The sequence below is a fragment of the Hemitrygon akajei genome, chromosome 10 (assembly GCF_048418815.1).
Source record: "Hemitrygon akajei chromosome 10, sHemAka1.3, whole genome shotgun sequence".
Taxonomy (NCBI): domain Eukaryota; kingdom Metazoa; phylum Chordata; class Chondrichthyes; order Myliobatiformes; family Dasyatidae; genus Hemitrygon; species Hemitrygon akajei.
The window spans coordinates 54,535,629-54,556,087 of NC_133133.1; the positions used below are offsets into that span (position 1 = coordinate 54,535,629).

A 20,459-nucleotide genomic window follows, 5' to 3' on the forward strand; every position below is an offset into this window, starting at 1 on the left:
TGTGCGGACGTCCAGCCAATCCGGGCGGCGCAGGACAGAGGACGTGGGAAGTGTGTTTTGAGCAAACAGCTATTAAAGAGAAAGAAAATAAAAGCAGCAGATGAAAGATATCTCAGAAAAGAACCGAGATATTCAACAGCATCTATAGAGAGTTAATACTTGAGCACAAGGAACTTCTATTTGTTTCTGGAAATCAAAACAGCTGCAAATGCTGGAATTCTGATATAAAAGCAAAAGTGATGGAAATATTCAGCAAGTCGAGTGGCATTGCTGGAAAGTGAAAAACGAGCGAACGTTTCAGATTTGTCAGAAGTGCTGGCAGCTTGTATTTCCTTAGTGCTGCCAGATCCGCTAAGTGTTTTCAGAGTCTGATTTTTCCCCCGATATCAGTTGGATATTTATAGGAACAAGAAAGCTATCCACGGGAAAAATATTTCAGGACAATAGAAATTGAGTTTAACGTTACACAGCATCAATTGAGTGGAAAAGATTCTCAGAGAGTTCAGGCACGAGAATCTACAGATGCTGGAAATTCAAACAACACACACAAAATGTTGGTGGAACACAGCAGGCCAAGCAGCACCTGTAAGGAGAAGCACTGTCGACGTTTCGGGCCGAGCCCCTTCTTCAGGACCTGCTGTGTTCCACCAGCATTTTGAGTGTGTTGTCAGAGAGTTCAGGAGTTTGTTTATTTCAGACTATTTCAGACTACAACTCCCAGCATGCATGTGGATCATCTGTCATGACATAGAACGTGTGCGCCGACTCGAGACTGGTTCGGATGAGCATGGCAACGGCGGAGGGGTTGAAAAAACCGGTGTTAGAAGTGGTGAGAATAATATTGCATTAATTGAAAAAAAACTTGCGTGTAGGCTATTTGTAGTTTAACTATACGCTTGTAGGGGGAGTATTTTTTTCTGAGTTAATAGCTAGTCGAAATTGATAATATTGATGTAGGCCATTTGGCCCTACCAGTCCATCTTGGTGTTGATACTCCCCTTTTATTCCTCTTCCGTAGACACCTCTTCCCTTTAATGCAGGATTACTATTTGTTTGACGTGGGAATTAATTCCACATTTTTACCATTATTTTGGGTAAGGAAAAGTTAGGTTTGATCTTTTAATGGCTGTCTTGTATTCTTTCTTGTTCTGCAGTTACCAAGTTCCTGCACGTTTATATTTAAGAAACAATCGTAGATAATTGGAGGTATTCAATGTGCACGGCAACGTTTGTAATGAAGTAAATAGCTGATGTTTCATTTTGTCCGGCGATTTATCTTGCTTCTATCTGCTTAGATGAGGGTTAACTAGCTGAATATTCCTGTTGTATTTTAGATTTCCATTATTTCATAGGATGCTTTGCTAGGTGTGGTGTTAGTGACTGTACCATAGGGACATTTAAAAGACTCAGGTAGGCACAAGGATGTAAGAAAAAGGGACAACGGGAGAAAAAGAGGAAGAGCTGTGTAGGAGTGAAGGGTTTGTTGGTAGTGGAGTAGGTTCATATAGCTAAGCACAACATTGTGGGCCAAAGGGTCCGTACTGTGCTGTAGTGTTATATATTTTATGCAATTACATGTTTTAAAAGGTATTTGGACAGCTACTTGTACAGGAAAGCCGTAGATGGATACAGACATAACGCAGGCAAATGGAGTTCGTGCACTGTATACTTCTATAAGTTTATTCAAATAAATGTAGCAGAGGTAATGTTGATAGGAAATGGTGATATAGATGTTGGTATTGCTGCTTTGGGAAAATAAGATGGTGCAATGTTGAATGCGGAGTAGGGTAAAGGGATTGAAGCAAAGCAAAAGTATGACTTTTCATAGCACACAGACAAGCTGCTGGAGGAACTCAGCAGGTCAGGCAGAATCTATGGAAAAGAGTAAACAGTTGACGTTTTGGGCTGAGACCCTTTGTGAGAGTCCTGATGAAGGTCTCAGTCCGAAACGTCAATTGTTTACTCTTTTCTATAGATGCTGCCTGGCCTGCTGACTTCCTCCCGCAGTTCGTGTGTGAGCTTGGATTAACAGCATCTGCAGTTTTTCTCATCTTTGTATGACTTTTCATGTTTTGTTTTTATTCTCCCCCTTACTCTCTCCTCTCTAGTTGAAGTGTGGCTTACTTCCACTTGTGTTTTGTGGGTTCTGAAGTGGTTAACGTGGAGCCACATACTCTTCCATGACATGATAGCACTGCAATTTATGCTGCTGCCTTGCATCTCCAGCAACCTTGGTTTGATCCCAACCTCTCGTGCCATCTGTGTGCAGTTTACCTTTTTTCCTTTTGACCGCATGAGATTGCACGAATTCTTCCCATGTTCCAAAGTCATACTGGTTGATAAGTTAATTGGCTACTGTAAATTATACAGTTGGTTGGAAGGAGAATTCTCTAGAAAATTCTCCAGAAAATCTTTTTTTGGCACCAATAACTAGATGGTGATACAATTGATGATGTTGAAAAATAAGAGACATCATAGTAACAGATGGTAAAATTGCAGAGACAAAAGGATGCAGGATTTGAGATCTTACTGAATCTGGAACAGCACAATAACCTTAGGATTACAGAAAGACCCCAGTACTAATATTTTCAAGAAGAGACCTGGAGTTCATTGCTGACACCTTGCAACTGAACAATCTTTTGCTTTTTCCCTTATGGGTAGTGGGAGTTAAGAATCAGTATCATTGTGTGTTCAGGGTTTATTGTTGATATCACAATCTCCATTTCTTTCAGGTACAGGCAGAAGGCTGTGATGAATCAAGTGTTACCTTTATATTGCATGATGAGGACCACACTCTTGGGAATTCCCTACGATATATGATTATGAAGAAGTAGGTAGATTTTCCTTTGTTAAATAATCCAAGCCACTGTCAGACATATAGTATCGTCAAAAGTTTAGGCACCCTAGATTTTTAATATATGTGTTGTTTTAGATGTTTATTTTTTGTCTCTTCCTTAGAAAAGAACAAATTTTTGATTTCCAAACATTCATTTTCCAAAAAATTAAATGTGACAGGGTATTGTTTGTATTTTGTTAAAGTAAGTAATATATTAAGCAATAGGCCACTTTTTCAAATAAAGAACTTAATTACTTTGTAGGTATATATAGTGGTGTTAGAAAGTTAGTGAACCCTGTAGAATTTTCTCTTATTTCTGCATAAGTATGACCTAAAAATGTGATCAGTTCTTTATGTAAGTCCTAAAACTAGATAAAGAGAACCCAATTAAATAAATAAGAGAAAAATGTTATACTTGTTCATTTATTTATTAAAAATGATCCAATATTATATGCATTTGGTGGAAAAAGTATGTGAACCTGTGCTTTCAGTAACAGTTGTGACCCCCTTGTACAACAATAACTTCAAGCTAATGTTTCTGGTAACTGTTGATCTGTCCTGCACATCGGCCTGGAGGAGGTTTAGGCCATTCCTTCCTACAAAACTACTTCAACTCTGGGATGTTAGTGGGCTTCCTTGCATGGACTGCTTGCTTTAGGCCCTTCCACAAGATTTCTATAGAATTAAGGTCAGGACACTGACTCGGCTTTTCCAAAACATGAATTTTATCCTTCTTAAACGATTCTGTTTTTGATTTACTCTTGTCTTTTGGAGCATTGTTTTGTTGCATTATCCAACCTCTATTAAGATTCTGTTAATGGACTACTACCCTGACATTCTCCTGTAAAATGTCTTGATACAATTTTGAATTCATTGTTCCCTCAATGATTGCAAGCTGTCCAGACACTCAGGCAGCAAAGCAGCCCCAAACCATGATGCTCCTTCCACCGTGCTACACAGTTGGGATGTGGTTTTGGTGTTGGTGTGCAATGCCCTTTCTCCTCCAAACATAGAAGTGTGCATTTTTTGCTAAATAGTTTGACTTTTGTCTCATCTGTCCACAGAACATTGTCCTAGAAGCATTGTAGAACATCCAGATGGTCTTTTGCAAACTTGAGACGTGCAGCAAAGTTTTATTTGGACACGTGGACAGAGACTTAATCAAGTTCTAGTGATTTCTTTAGGTCTTTTGCTGTTAGACTTAGATTCTTTTTCACCTTCTTCAACACTGCCTGTTGTGCTCTTGGTGTGATCTTTGCAGGACGCCCACTCCTAGGGAGAGTAGCAACAGTACTGAGTTCCCACCATTTGTAGACTATTTCTCTTACTGTGGACTGATGAACATTTGGGTCTTTAGAAATGCTTTTGTAGCCCTTTTCAGCTTCATGCATCTCTACAATTCTTCTAAGGTCCTCTGAAAGCTGTTTTGATTTATTGATTGCACATAAACAGATCTTTCTTGAGAAGAGAAAGCTCTGTCAGCAACCTGACTCCCTATTTTTTTAATAGAGCAGCCATCTCTACAACCTAAACCTCCAATCTCATCTCATTGACTGGAACACCTGATTCCAAGTAGCTTTTGTAGAAGGCGTTACCCCAGAGGTTGCTTACTTTTTTCCAACAAATAGATGTAATATTGGATAATTTCTCCCAATAAGTAAATGAACAAGTGTAATTTCTGTGTTATTTAGTTAATTGAGCTCTCTTTAACTAGTTTTAGGATTTACATGAAGAACTGATCACATTTTAGGTCATATTTATGCAGAAGTAGAGGAAATTCTACAGAGTTCACAAACTTTCTTGCACCTAACTCTCTTTGTAGCCCAGTGCATGATTGAACAAAGATAACAAACAGGATGCTAATAATCAATGACATAATGAGTTGAATGAAACTGATTAACTGAAGCAGAAACGGGCGTAGAAGGAATCAAACTGGATGAAGGACAATCAAACTAAGAGGTGACAGTGTGGCATAAACAACAATTTAATCTTCAAACCATTAATTCTTACAAGATGGCAAGAGTGAGCATAGCAACAAGACACAAGGTGGTCGTCCTGCATCAGCAGGGTCTCTCCCAAACAGAAATTTTGTGGCATACAGGAGTTTCGAGATGTGCTGTTGAAGCTCTTCTGAAGAAGCACAAAGGGCAAGGTTGAGGACCAGAAATGCAGTGGTAGGAAACGGAAAGTGTAACAGACGAGAGATACATTAAACTGAAGTCCCTTCTAAATTGGAAGAAGTCCAGCAGAGCTATCAGCTCTGAACTCACAGAAACCACTGGAACCCAAGTACACCCCTCTACAGTCTGTAGAAGTCTTGTTGGGTTCGTGGAACTACTTCAATAAAATATTCACTCTTCACTGTTTGGAAAGAGAATCAAGACGGTAGCATTTGACTTTGCAAGTTTAATTTAAAAATAATTAAAATCAAGAATATACTGTATTCTGTGCTTAATATGTTAGTTAGAAAATGAATGTAATAGTAACAATGAGCAATGAGCATTCTTGTTAGAATAGCGTAAATCAAACAGCAATGTCGGATATCGTCACCAAATGTAGAAACCAGATTGTGCTGTTGAACTTCACACTGATAGCTTCACTATTGAATTAACTCCACTGGTATAATCATGTTGTTCTGGAACACTAGTTCCACACTTACAATGGTTGGAACAAATTTATAGTTCGTATATTGAAAAGTAAGGAAAAGTGTAAAACAGGAAACTGGGACTAGCTGAGTGGGCACCATTGTCAGCATGGTCTGCTTGGGCCAAAGAAGTTGTCTCTGTGCTGTATTGCACTGTGACTCTGACTCTTAAGTAAATTAATTTTTAATGTACCATAAGTATAATTGTGGAACAGCTTTGGCTTTGAAAAACTGATTTTTATAAGTGCACTATCTCATTCCCTGTAATTAGTGCCGGAGGTCTGTTTTTTATGCCACCCCCTCTCTGTCAGCCTCCTGTCTGAATGCCATTGTATTTCTGCACATAATTTATATCCAAATTTATTTATTGGTTTAATTTTCCTGTTTTGGATGTTGCCTGAGCAAGTAAAGATTATTCTAGTTGGTTAGTTGAAATGCCTTGTATGCTAAAGGTAATGACACTTATCTTAAGAGTTTTGTGCCGGAAAGAATGTTTGGTAACAAGAACCCAGTGTTCCAAAGCTATTACTGAGGTAACCGATTCTTTTTTGGTGTTGATTGCCAAATCCTGACCATTGAATGTTTTATTGTTGACATTTTATATTCTTATTGTCAACTCAATTACTACATTTTGTTTTATTTCCACATGGTTGATACACTTTCTTTATGAGCTGTTTATGGTTCCAAGTGACATAAATGAGTGGGAAGTGTATTAGCAAAAACCTTTGGGAAGAAGTGTGGCTATTGTTCAGTCAAGGAAGTGTTATTGGGCAAATGGTATAGGAAAAGATAATTGAATTTTGGATTGGAAGTGGAAGTTAAAGTTTTTTAAAATTTTACTCTATTGAGAATCGGCCCTTCCAGCTGCACTGCCCAGCAACACCTGATGTAACCCTAGCCTAATCATGGGACAATTTACAGTGACTAATTAACCTACCCACTGGTATGGTTTTGGACTGTGGGAGGAAACCTGAGCACCTGGTGGAAACACATGTGTACAGATTCCTTACAGACAGTGGCAGGAATTGAAGCTGGATCGCTGGTACTGTAAGGCATTGTGCTAACCACTGAGCTACCATGCCACCGCATTAGGCTGTCCCCGTTTAGTGAGCTATGATTTTTAAATAAAAAAGTTCTTCATGTTTTTTTTCACTCTTGATTTTAATTTTTCACTATATATTTATAGTGATGGTTCTCTGTCTTCACTATGATTAAATCACTAGAAAAGAGTTTGACTGTATTTCACTTTTGGAATTTGTACAGAAAGTCTATGAACAAAAATTAATAAACAAAAATACTTAAGTCAAAGTGAGATTATCTTTTGCAAAAGACCTTTAGCATACTGAGTCATTTGAGAGTCTGGTTGCAAATTGTTTTGTACAATGTACAGTATGTTGATATTTTAATACAAGTGTTGGTTTTTGTTTCAGCCCAGAGGTAGAATTTTGTGGCTACAGCATCACTCATCCATCAGAAAGCAAAATTAACTTTAGAATTCAAACAAGAGGTAATTCCTGTATACAATTTCTATAAACTGCTTTAGAGTTTTTCCACATATTTTGTATTGTTTTATTTTTCTGACTTGTATTCAGTGTTATCTCACTCAAGTAAAGTACGATTACAATCTATATATAAGTACGAAGGGTGATTGATAAGTTCGTGGCCTAAGGTAGAAGGAGATGAGTTATACAGCTCTGTTTACATGCACATGCAGTTCAACTCTTTGAGTGATTATGCAGAAAGTTTGAAGGTAATAACTCATTTCCTTCTACCTTATCAATCACCCCTGCTGTGGCCACTTCCTGGAGGTCCAAGATCCGTTTGCTCCACGATTGCTGGACCAAGTGTGTAAATGTAGGAGGGGACTATGTTGAAAAATAAATGTGCTAGGTTTTCTAAAATTGACTCCTTCTACCTTAAGCCATAAACTTATCAATCACTCCTTGTACAATGGATTTCGGTTAATTGGGACAGCCGCTTATTTGGGAGAACACTTAAAGAACAAAAATGAATCAAGAAAATCGTTAGGATTCCTTTCGTTTATTTGAGACACTATGTCACTTAATTGGGACAGGAAACTTTTGCTGAATTTTCCAGTCATGTGCAAGTGTGTGGCTGTTAGGCACTATGCCATACTTAGAGTGGACAGTGTTTAAATAGCGTCAGTTGCGTGTGCTTATGATTTTATCTATTTGGGCCAATGGATGCCGATTCAAAAAGCAGTCAGTTTTGAAGAGCAAGGATTAACCTTTTACAGGCAGCACAGTTTGTCACTGATAGTTGGTGAGAAATAAGCAGTAACAAAATTCAGAACTGTTTTGCTCACTGCAGTTCCAAGCATTCAGGATGGAGATGCCAGAAATGGCTGAGTGAAAATGAAATGATTTCACTACTTCTTCCAGTTAGGAATTACAAAGAATTAGAAGTTATCGACAATCATCTTGAATATTACAATGACAATTAAGATTTAAAGATGCTATCACCGAAGGCAATGTATGAAGGCAGTCCATTATTTGCACTAGGTGCCTGCATAATTTAGTTCATTTACAATCAATCAAAAGGATACGGCAGCGTACACTGGATGAACTCCTCCTTCAATAACTATTAGGAACTAATACACAGTTTTGTAGTATTGTAGCAGAGTTGGTAATATTCTAATGCCAAAATGTATCGGTCCTGGTGTGCCCCAGTTAACTGGATTCCATTTCGACAAACAGAATCACAGAATGGATCTGATGAGGAAGGAAGTAAATTGGCCCATTGAGTCTTTACCAGCAGTATGCAAAAACAATCCAGCCTCTTGAAATCACTGGTCTCTAGCAACAATCTCATGTTCTTTCCTTTTAGATAATTATAAGGTTTCATTGAATCTGCTCTACTATTAACCCAGCACCACATTACAGATTCAAACTGCTTGATGTGTTTATTAAAGAAAAAGGTTTTTCCTCATGTCATATTTGTTTCTTTCCCCAAACACCTTCATTCTATTTTCCTTCCACCAAAGGAGACCACTTCCTTCTAGTTTATCTGTCCATTCTCTTCATGATTTTAGATACCTCTATTTGATCATTTTGCAAACTCTAATCCAAGAAGGTACCTTGTCAATATTCCTCATTCCTGGAATAATTTTATTAAAACTCTTTCTGCATACTCTCTGAAGCTTTTAAATCTTTCCTAAAGTATGTCATCCAAAACTGGACACAATAGTTGTGCTAAGGCCCTGTAAATCCTTTTGTAAGCTATGGCTGTTTTAAAAGTCTTGGAATTTGCATGATTTTTTTAACTACTTATTAAATCTGTCCTTCCACTTCCAATGAACTATACACAAATAGATACAGATCTGTTTCCTGTACCCCTTTTACAATGATGCCTTTTAATTTGTAAATGAATTTTCTCAATCTTCCTATCAAAATGTAACACTTTGCAATACTTTAAAATTTACGTTTCATCAGCCACAGATATTATCTGACCATTCTGTCAATTGAACTTTATCTTTTTGAAGTCTATTGCTATCTTTTTCATGGAACTATGCCCTCATGACTTGGAAATCTGAGAAATTTGTGCAGCTTGTTAATTATTGACTGACTTTTCAAATGCACGAGGTTGGAGCTTGCAGTGATGATACTTCATAAACACAAAGATTCTGCAGATGCTGCAAATCCAGAGTAACACATACAAAATGTTGCAGGTCAGGTAGCATCTATGGAATTGAATAAACAGTTGATGCTTCAGGCCGAGACCCTTCATCAGGGCTCAAGTGATGGTACTTGTTGACTTTTATATTTGGATTTCAAATATATTATAGTTTTCTAAAATTTCAATTTTATATTCTCTTCAACTTTGTGAAGGGTTTATACTACGATGTGAATTGCAACAGTATAATATCCTACTAATAAGCTTATATTCTTGTTGAACTAGGATACCTCAAAACCACCTGTTCATGAAACCATGATCCTCTGCAGTTTCCCTTTATTTCCAATCTGGGTTTAGTCTTCAGTCTGTTTAAACCCTGGTTCCTTTTAGATGCCATTGTTATTAACATCTTGCAAAATATATCTGCCTCTCAGTATAGTGCTCAGTACAACTTGAATTGCATCATCAGGTTTGCCGATGACATGACCATGGTGGGGCTCAGCAGCAAGAGCGATGAGTCAGCATACAGAGAGGAGGTGCAGCGGCTAACGGACTGGTGCAGAGCCAACAACCTGTCTCTGAATGTGAACAAAACAAAAGAGATGGTTGTTGACTTCAGGAGAGCACGGAGTGACCACTCTCTGCTGAACATTGACGGCTCCTCCGCTGAGATCGTTAAGAGCACCAAATTTCTTGGTGTTCACCTGGCGGAGAATCTCACCTGGTCCCTCAACACCAGCTCCATAGCCAAGAAAGCCCAGTAGCGTTTCTATTTTCTGGGAAGGCTGAGAAAAGTCCATCTCCCATCCTCACCACATTATACAGAGGATGTATTGAAAGCATCCTGAGCAGCTGCATCACTGCCTGGTTTGGGAATCGCACCGTCTCGGTTCGCAAGACTCTGCAGCGGATAGTGAGATCAGCTGAGAAGATCATAGGGGTCTCTCTTCCTGCCATTACAGACATTTACACCACACGTTGCACCCGCAAAGCTAACAGCATTGTGAAGGACCCCACGCACCCCTCATACAAACTCTTCTCCCTTCTGCCATCTGGGAAAAGGTATCAAAGCATTCGGTCTCTCATGACCAGACTGTGCAACGGTTTCTTCCTCCAAGCCACCAGACCCCTCAATACCCAGAGTCTAGACTGACATCGACATCATTTATTATATTGAAATTTGTCCTCTACTGTGCCTATTGTCTTGTTTATTGATTATTTATTTATTAATTATTGTACTGCTCTGCACTGTCTTGTGCACTTTATGTAATCCTGTATAGGTCTGTAGTCTAGTGTAGTTTTGTGTTGTTTCATAGAAACATAGAAAATAGGTGCAGGAGTAGGTCATTCGGTCCTGCGAGCCTGCACCGCCATTCAGTATGATTATGGCTGATCATCCAACTCAGAACCCTGTACCTGCTTTCTCTTCCAACTCAGAACCCTGTACCTGCTTTCTCTCATGTAGCACCATGGTCCTGGAGGAACGTTGTTTCATTTTTACTGCGTACTGTACCAGCAGTTTATGGTCGAAATGACAATAAAAAGCAACGACTTTACTTGAGGTCCTTTTTGTAATAATTTAAACCATTTGTACTTGGAAGGGGGAAGAAGCCAAAATTAGGTGGGGGGGCAGGGAAGGAGTACAAGCTAGAAGGCGATAATTGAAGCCAGGTGAGGGGGAAAGTAGGTAGGTGGGGGAGGGGATGAGGTGACAAGCTGGGAGGTGATGGGTGGAAAAGCTAAAAGGCAAAGAAGAAATCTAACAGAGTAGAGTGGACTATTGGAGAAAGGGGAGGAGGAGGGACACCAGGGGAGGTGATAAGCAGCTGAGGAGAAGAGAAGAATGTTGTGTATTTAATATTTCAATAATATTTGAGTAATCTTTGTGTATATGTAATAGATTAAGCATTCTTGTTTATTTGCATAATTCATTAAGATGTGTATAAAAACGTGAATTTCCCATGTCATCATGCTTCCATGTGAAACGTGTGCATCTCACTCAAAGTAAAGAAGAAACTAAGACTCGCATCTCCCTTCTCTTCTTTTCCTTTGAATTAGTTTAGTCAATTGAAGTTAAAAAAATTTAACAGTGGTGATGAGGTATTTTTTAAAAAAACTAACCTGAGATAGGTACTGACCTGTTAAAGCACAACGAGCTATTCAAGTTTGTAAACAAGCGCAGTTAGGATGATCAAGTTTTAAAAAAAAAAGCAGTGTAGTACACGTTTTTGGAAGGGAAGTCATGATGGAGTTTTAAAAAAAGGCAGAAAATGGAAGAATTCACAAGTTTATAAAGAGCGAGTATCAGGTGATGATCTTTTATTTAAAAAAAAGAACAGAATTGGCTGGCTATAATATATCAGAAAGATAGACATGTTCTGTTACTCAACAGGTAATTGGCTTGTGTATACTGAGCTAATTGAATAGTATTCTGAATCAAATGAAATAGCCAATGAGAAATAAGTACCAATTTTGCTGAGTGCATTGGGTTTAAAGGCATACACTTTACTTCCAAACTTGACTTCTCCAACCAAACCAGCTGAAATGAGCTTTGCTGGTATAGTGAAAGTAATGCAGAAAAATTAGAACCAAAAACATTGTTGATTGCAGAATGCTTTAGATTTCATAAGTGGAGTTATAAGGAAGGGAAGCCCACTGTGCTCTTCTATCAGATACCATCTTTTTTGGCTCATTGTCACTTCCACCTATCACCTCCGCTTCTTACAACATTCCCACTCTCCACTCCCCTCATTTGCCTATCATCCCCATCACCTGGATCCATCAATGCCAACTGAGTTGTGTACAGTTTTCATCCTCCTGTAATAGGAAAGATATTGTTAAGCTGAAGAGGGAGCAGAAGAGATTTATGAGGATGCTGCCTTGACTAGAGGACCTGAATTATTTGGAGAGGTTGGCCATTCTGTATCTTTATTTGTTGGAGCACAGGAGAATATGAGGTGAGCCCACAGAAGTTCATAAAATCATGATATATATGGATAAGATGGGCAGTCATAGTTTTCTCCCCAGGACTGAGGACTCCAAAACTGGAGGGCATAGGTAAGAGAGGAGAGAATTGAGAGTAACTTCTTTTACACAGAGGGTAGTGAGTACCTGGACCAAGCTGCCGGGGAAGTGGTCAAGGTTGGTACAATTGCAAGATTTAAGAGGTATTTGGATAGGTACATGGAGGGGAGAGACTTGCAAAGTTAGGAATGAGTGTAGCACTGGGCCTAGTGACCTGTTTCTGTACCGTGTGTTGCTTATTCCATCTTTCAGCTCTTGCTCCATCCCTTCCCTGTCCCACATTTTATACTGGCTATTTCTCCTCTTTCTTTCCAGTCCTGATTAACAGTCTTGACCCGAAATATTGATTGTCCATTTCACTCCATGGCATAGATGCTGCCTGATGCACTAAGTTCCTCCAGCATTTTGTGTATTGGAGTTTCTATGAAAAAATTCCTCCTGAAAACTGCACAATTTTATTAGGTTGACCCTAACTTCATCTTCCATCACATTTTTACTAGTGCCAATCTCTGATAAAATTGCCGTGCCTTTCTGTTTTAATTCATACTTGCCTATGAGAATTATGCTCATACATCCCTATTCCCACCCTCAAATAGTGATCTCTAGAATATTCCAAGGTTATCACATAATCAACAGCATTCACAGATAGGGGATCAGTGTCTATTTGTATTTGGCTAATGTTTGATTAGAACATGAAAGCTACTCTTGATTCTTTGAGTTCTCTCTGCTATCAGAGTACTCTTTTGATAGAATTTACCAGATGACCTACCGCTATTTCCAACTTAACATCAATAGATTCAGTTCAGTATTTTCAATTTGCATATGAAGTCCTCCCCCTTGCACCAGCTGCTTGCTTCTTTCACCGCCAATTATTCCAGCCTAACCAGGCTGCATTAACTCTTTGCATGTGTTTAACCCTTAGTGAATCTTGACTCCCAAGTGTCAATGAGATCTGTTTTCCAGTGTTCTCTAATGCAGCTACTCTGCAGTACAAATCTTTATCCAAAATATCACTAATATGTGATAGTTCCAATTTCTTTCTTGGAAAATATACCCTCCTGAGATCAATTTTTCTTTCATCCTATCCCATCAATGCTAAAGTACTTTGATTGCGCAGTTGTTGCTTCATTCTGGGTGAGTTTAGAAAAATCAGTAACAATGCTGAGACTGACTCCATTGTAGATGTGATCCAATACAATACCTTACAATGCAATTTTGCTTAACCATTTTGTGCACTGAATTTATTTTTAAAGATAGAAATTGACATGCTTGTTTCATAAAATTTGTAGGTAAATCCTGAGGCCACAATTCTGTTTCTGTTTCAGTCTGAAAGATACACAGATGGCTTAAGTTTAAAAACCTTTGAATACTAATTAGTGTAAATACTGAGGGGGTTGGATTTGAGAAAATGATTATGTGCATTGAAATAAAATTACAAGCTTCTGCATTAAAGAATAGTTCAGAACTTAACTTTATTTGTACTTGGTACTGATGATGATACATATGGCAGAATCGGCACCACTTTAGTTTCTAAGCAAATGATCAAACTGGTAAGGGCATTTACATTTGATCCAATTTGAAGTAAGCATAGAATGTAATGAACTATAAGCTTTTGTTTGTTATTTATTTTCCAACTCTCTAATCTTTCATTAGATTAAGCATCTTTCTGCATGAAGGTCGGTGACCAGTAGTGTGCCTCCGGGATCTGTTCTGGGACTCTTACTCTTCGTGATTTTTATAAATGATCTGGATGAGGAAGTGGAGGGATGGGTTAGTAAGTTTGCTGATGATACAAAGGTTGGAGATGTGGATAGTGTGAAGGGCTGTCAGAGGTTACAGTGGGACATTGATAGGATGCAAAACTGGGCTGAGAAGTGGCAGATGGAGTCAACCCAGTTAAGTGTGAAGTGGTTCATTTTGGTAGGTCAAATATGATGGTAGAATATAGTTTTAATGGTATGACTCTTGGCAGTGTGGAGGATCAGAGGGATCTTGGGGTCCGAGTCCATAGGACTCTCAAACCAGCTGCACAAGTTGACTCTGTGGTTAAAAAGGCATACGGTGTATGGGCCTTCATCAATCATGTAATTAAATTTAGGAGCCGAGAGGTAATGTTGCAGCTATATAGGACCCCGGTCAGATCCTACTTGGAGTACTGTGCTCAGTTTTGGTTGCCTCACTACAGGAAGGATGTGGAAACCATAGAAAGGGTGCAGAAGAGATTTACAAGGATGTTGCCTGGATTGGGGAGCATGTTATGAAAGCAGGTTGAGTGAACTCGGCCTTTTCTCCTTGGAGCGACGGAGGATGAGAGGTGACCTGATAGAGGTGTATAAGATGATGAGAGGCATTGATCGTGTGGATAGTCAGAGGCTTTTTCCCTGGACTGAAATGGCTGCCACAAGAGGACACAGGTTTAAAAGGTGCTTGGGAGTAGGTACAGAGGTGATGTCAGGGGTAAGTTTTTTGCGTAGAGAGTGGTGAGTGTGTGGAATGGGCTGCCGGCAACGGTGGTGGAGGCAGATACGATAGGGTCTTTTAAGAGACTTTTGGATAGGTACATGGAGTTTAGAAAAATAGAGGGCTATGGGTAACTCTAGTAATTTCTAAGGTAGGGACATGTTCGGCACAACTTTGTGGGCCGAAGGGCCTGTATTATGTTGTAGGTTTTCTGTGTTTTCTATGTTGACTTCACAAAGTACTTTTCTTTCCCCGAGCCACAAATGATATTTAGGGCCTTATTTGGTCAGTCAGTCGATGATACACAGAAATGAAATACCTCTTTCTGAACCTGACTGTGCTTGGATCAGCTGTGAACGAATATGCTCTGTTTTGTTTGAATATAAGTGGAAATTTGAGGAAAGAATTTGATGGTGATGTGATGTATAGGAGGGAAAGAGATTGGCTGGTTAAGTGATGTCTCAACAACAACATCAGACTCGAGGTCAGCAAAACAACAAAATGATTGTGGACTTCAAGCAGGGGAAGTCGGGAGAGCATACACTAGTTTTCTTTTTGATGGGTTAGCAGTAGAAGGGTGAGCAGCTTCAAGTTCCTGGGTGTCAATATCTTAGAGGATCTATCCTGGGCCCAACACATTGATGCAGTATGAAGAAGGCATGCCAATGGCTCTACTTCATTATGAGTTTAAGGAGATTAGATGTATAGTAAAGAGCAGTCTGGCTGCATGCTTCAGCAGCTGGTATGGAGACTCCAAAACCTGCAGAGGGTTGTCAACTCAGCCAACTCTGTCCTGGGCATAACCCTCCCCATCACCGAGTACATCTTCAAGAGGCAATGCTTCAGTAGACAGCAGCCATCATTAAGGGCCCTCACCATGTAGACATGCCCTCTTCTCACTACTACCATCAGGAAGGAGGTACAGGAGCCTGAAGACCTACACTTCCCCTCCACCATCAAATTTCTGAATGGTTAATCAACCATTAACACAATCTCTGTATCCCTCTTTTGCACTATTTATTTATTTATTGTAACATATAGCAATTTTTATCTATTGCGCTGTACCGCTGCCACAATTCAACAAATTTCATGATAGTCAACTTAATTCTGATTGTACCCTTTCGTATATTTTGAATTATTTTTTTAAGTAAATTATATAAAATGCAATTGACATGAACTATTGTATCCTTTTTGTTTTTTTTTGAAATTCAGATGGCATTATTGTCAGTTACACCAAATATCAAATAGTTTCATATAGTTTATAGTTCTGCTGATTTCGGACTAGTTGGTGCCCGACTGTTATGCTGGAATCTAAATGTTAGGTTCAGCATCCCAGAAGGTTATAGTACAAAGATGGATTTTTCTTCCCAAAGATGCATGTGGTTATATGAATTAGGAGCAGAGTTACGTCACGACCCCTCAAGCCTATTTTACCAATTAACATCATACTAATCACATTACAACCTTGAGTCTGCATTTCCATCCCCCCACTTTAACCCTTTCCTCCTTTGTTTATCAAGTATCCATCTCTGCTTTAAGAATATTAAACCTCCTGCTCCCATAGCTCTTTACAGAAAAGGCTTCTAAAGAATTGCAACCCTCTGAGCAAAAATTTGTTCTGCCTCTTTTGTATTAAGTGAGGTGACTCCCTATTATAAAATGTATTTCTAATTAGTCTTGATAGTAGAAAGCCCTTACAGCAAACAGAGCATCCTATAGTTGAACAGTGACATGGGAATGCTATCCACAAAACTGAATTTAAAGCTTTTAATATTATAATTCTGAAAAAAATGAGCAGAGTTAAAATATTTGATAAGTTGTGAAAGCTTGGAGTGATTTGAATTGCACAAATTGTGAGAAGTTCTGAAATAGAATTGTGGCAAAAGAGTCAAAGGGGATTTGGTATGTTTAAAAGAATAAATTACAGAATTACAGGAAAATGAGAAAAGGGGAATGGGACTGATGAGATTGCTTTTACGGGAACTGCCTCATTCCTTTGTCATAGCAAGTTGGTAAAGAAATGTGTTACTATTGTGTAATATAGTTGACTGATCCCAAAGCAGCAAATCTTTAGAAGATCATTAGATATATTTAATGTGGACATAGATAAATATTTGAAAGATCGAAGAATTGAGGGGCATGGAGATCTGGTACAGATGTTACAAGGGATGGTGAAAGGTTTCGGTCTGAAACGTCGACTGTTTACTCTTTCCTATAGATGCTTTCTGTCCTGCTGAGTTCCTCCAGCCTGGAGGCCAGTTCTTGTTCATATTGTGTTCTTGTGTTCTGCTACTTAAATGCTAAGAGAGCATGTAAGAGTTAATTACTGTGTTGTGAACTCTTCCAGGGGGAATTCCATCTATAGAGCCTTTTCGTAGAGGTCTCAATGAACTAATGACTGTATGTCAACATGTATTAAATACATTTGAGGTGAGTCTCATTCTTTTAACTAATCATTCTCTAAAGGGAGTGTGGAACTGTAAAGAGGAGGAGTACAGGAGTTTTGAAAAACAGCTGTTAAGATGAGAGCTAGATTTGAAAAAAGGGGAGCCAGACTCTAGTGGAGCAGCCAGCTTGAGAGTAGTTCTATCTGAGATCGAAGTACTGAGTTTGTTGTTAGGCTTCGATTTAAGAGGCTTTGGCAAAAAGATGCAAGGGCAGGAATTTTTGGACTATTGTTATCTTTTATGGGGCAGAGGTAAGTTGTACAAGCAGGATGGGTTGCTAGGTTGCACCTGAAATTGGAAGGGGACTAATATCCTGGTGGGCAGATTTACTAGAGCTACTGGGGAGTGCTTAAATGAGATTGGCAGGGTTTGGGATCCAAAGCAACAGTGAAGCATATGTGAAGCTGGATGTTGATATAGAATTCAACAGTGAGTTCAGAATCAGAATCAGGTTTATTATCACCAGCTTGTGACGTGAAATTTGATAACTTAGCGGCAGCAGTTCAATGCAATACATAATATAGAAGAAATAAAATAATAATAAGTAAATCTAATTCAGTGTACTTTATACAGTATACATATATTGAATAGATTAAAAATAGGCAAAAAACAGAAATACTATGTATTTTTTAAAAAGTGAGGTAGTGTCCAAGGGTTCAATGTCCATTTAGGAATCAGATGGCAGAGGGGAAGAAGCTGTTCCTGAATCGCTGAGTGTCTGCCTTCAGGCTTCTGTACCTCCTCCCTGATGGTAACAGTGAGAAAAGGGCATGCCCTGGGTGCTGGTGTTCCTTATTAATGGACGCTGCCTTTCTGAGACATTGCTCCTTGAGGATGTCCTGGATACTTTGTACACTAGTACCCAAGATGGAGCTGACTACATTTACAATCCTCTGCGGCTTCTTTCAGTCCTGTGCAGTAGATATGGGCTGGCAGTAGCATGTCAGGGAACAGGGAAAGGCTGTTGGATTAAATTGCATTTATTTCAAATCAAGAGGCTTGACATGTAAGACTGAAGAGTTCAGAACATAAAAGGCTACATGGGACTCAATATTATAGCCGTCATAGAAACATGGTTAAGGGAAGGACAGAACTGGCAGCTACAATAAATATCTAGGTTACAGGTGCTATAGACAGGATAAAGGTGGAGGAGGGGAACATGAGGTAGAGTTTGTTTAGTGTGTTCAGAAAGTTTCCTCAGCAAATAGATACATAGACCTACTAGGAAGAGGGCAAAGGTGGATCCACTCTTAGGATATGGAGCAGGGCAAATGACTGAAGTGTCAGAGGTGGTACACTTTGGGATCAGTGACTGTAGTTCTGGAAAGGGGCATATTTACTTCACAGTCAAAATTCTAAAGTGGGAAAATTTAATTGGTATTGAATAAATTTTGATGGTATTAGATAAGAACTTGCAAAGGTTGATTAGAGCAGGTTGTTTGCAAGCAAAGGGATATTTAGAAAATTAGAGATTTAAAGTTCAAGATCCACATGTGGTTGTTAGAGGGAAGAGCAAAGATGTCATGATTAGGAGACCCTGGATAACAAGGGAGACTGAGGCTCGGTCAGGAAAAAGGAGGCATGTGTTAGGTATAGGCAGCTGGGATCAAATTAATCCCTGGAAGAGTATAATCAGAAGGGCAGAAAGGGGGATAGCTTTGGCAAGAAGATAAAGGAGAATCCAAAGAGATTTTGTATTAGGGTAAAAAGAATAACTAGGGATTTTGGCCCCTCAAAGACCTAAGTGGAAATCATCATGTAGAACTGCAGAAGATGAGCAAGTCTTCAATGAATATTTTTCCTCTGTTTTATCATGGAGAAAGACTTGAAGACTATGGAACTTGACATAATTGATCGGGATGTCTTGGATATAATGTCCACATTACAGCAGAGGAGGTACTGATAGGAAGATTAATAAATTTCTGGGCCCTGATCCAGTTTGCCCGAGAACACTGGAAACCTAAAGAAGAAATTGCAGGAGCTCTGACTGAGAGTTACGCAGATCGTTAGCCAGAGGTGATGTGCCATGTGACTGGAGGGATGTGGCGTATCACCTAGTGTGCTCTCAGTTAAGAATGGCTGCAGCTAAAAACCTAGAACTATCGGCCAGTTTGATAGCTAAGTTACTGGAGGGTATTCTGAGGGATAAGGTATACATGCATTTGGGAAGACAGGGTTGATTAGGGATAGTCAGCATGCTTTGTGTGTGGGAGATCATGTCTCGTGTATTTGTTTGCTTATTTTTATGAAGAAGTCATCAGGAAGGTTGATAAGAGCAGGGCAGTAGATGAAGTTTATATGAACCACAGCAGCAATTCCCAAACTTTTTATGCCATTGACCAATACCATTAAGCAAGGGATCCATGGACCCAGTCTGTGAACAGCTGGGCTACAGTAAGGCCTATGATAAGGTTCTGCCTGGTAGGCTGCTATGGAAAGTTATGGGGTCTAGGGAGAGTTAGCTAATTGAGTACATAATTGCCTTGATGGTAGGAAGCAGAGGGTGAAAGTGAGAGGTTGTTTATGAGACTGGAGTTGAGCCTTGGGGGTTGTTACTAGGCCCATTGTTATTTGTTAACTATATCTATAATTTTTGATGTGAATGTACTGGGCATGGTTAGTAAGTTTGCAGGTTATACTAAAATAGGCGTGTCAGAGAAATTAAATATTGTTATCAAGAATTACAGCAGAATAGGTGAGTGAGTTGAAGAACAGCAAATGGAGCTTAATTCGGATAAGTGCACGGTCTTACATTATGGGGAGACAAATCAAGGTAGGACATTCACAGTGAATGGCAGGGCCCTCGGGTGTGTTGTAGAACAGAGAGACCTAGGATTAGAAGTGCATGGTTCTCTAAAAGTAGCTTCACAGGGTGGTGATGAAGGATTTTGTCACAGTGGCCTTCATTAATCAGAGCATTGAGTTTAGAATGTGGGATATTATGTTGCAGTTGTAGAAGGCATTGGTGAGGTCACATTTGGAATATTGCGTTAATATTTGAGACATATAGTCTTTTTCCTAGGGTTTTCATGGAACAAGAAGGTTTAGGTTTAAGGTCAGATGGGAAAGACAGGCAACTGAAGAGCAACTTCTTCACATAGAGTGTGGTCCGTATATGGAATGAGCTACCAGAGAAAGAGGTGAGGCAAGTATATTACAAACCTCATTTCCAGAAAAGTTGGGATATTTTCCAAAATGCAATAAAAACAAAAATCTGTGATGTTAATTCACGTGAACCTTTATTTAACTGACAAAAGTACAAAGAAAAGATTTTCAATAGTTTTACTGACCAACTTAATTGTATTTTGTAAATATACATAAATTTAGAATTTGATGGCTGCAACACACTCAACAAAAGTTGGGACAGAGTTAAAATAAGATTGAAAAGTGCACAGAATATTCAAGTAACACCGGT

General features: G+C 39.1%; 1 protein-coding gene across 2 annotated transcripts in view; it reads left to right on the forward strand.

The window, feature by feature from the left end:
- The first annotated feature begins 714 nt into the window (after nucleotides 1–714).
- Nucleotides 715–20,459, forward strand: part of polr1d (RNA polymerase I and III subunit D) — a 29,136-nt gene continuing 9,391 nt past the window's right edge. The window contains exons 1-4 of one of the 2 annotated variants that reach the window (XM_073058316.1): nucleotides 715–829; nucleotides 2,733–2,830; nucleotides 6,911–6,987; nucleotides 16,945–17,027. In XM_073058316.1, coding sequence (XP_072914417.1) covers nucleotides 782–829; nucleotides 2,733–2,830; nucleotides 6,911–6,987; nucleotides 16,945–17,027 — 306 coding nt within the window. In that variant the 5' untranslated portion in view covers nucleotides 715–781. Of the gene's footprint in view, nucleotides 830–1,025; nucleotides 1,095–2,732; nucleotides 2,831–6,910; nucleotides 6,988–16,944; nucleotides 17,028–20,459 lie in introns of those variants that run through there. The other variant, XM_073058314.1, reaches the window with a different exon arrangement.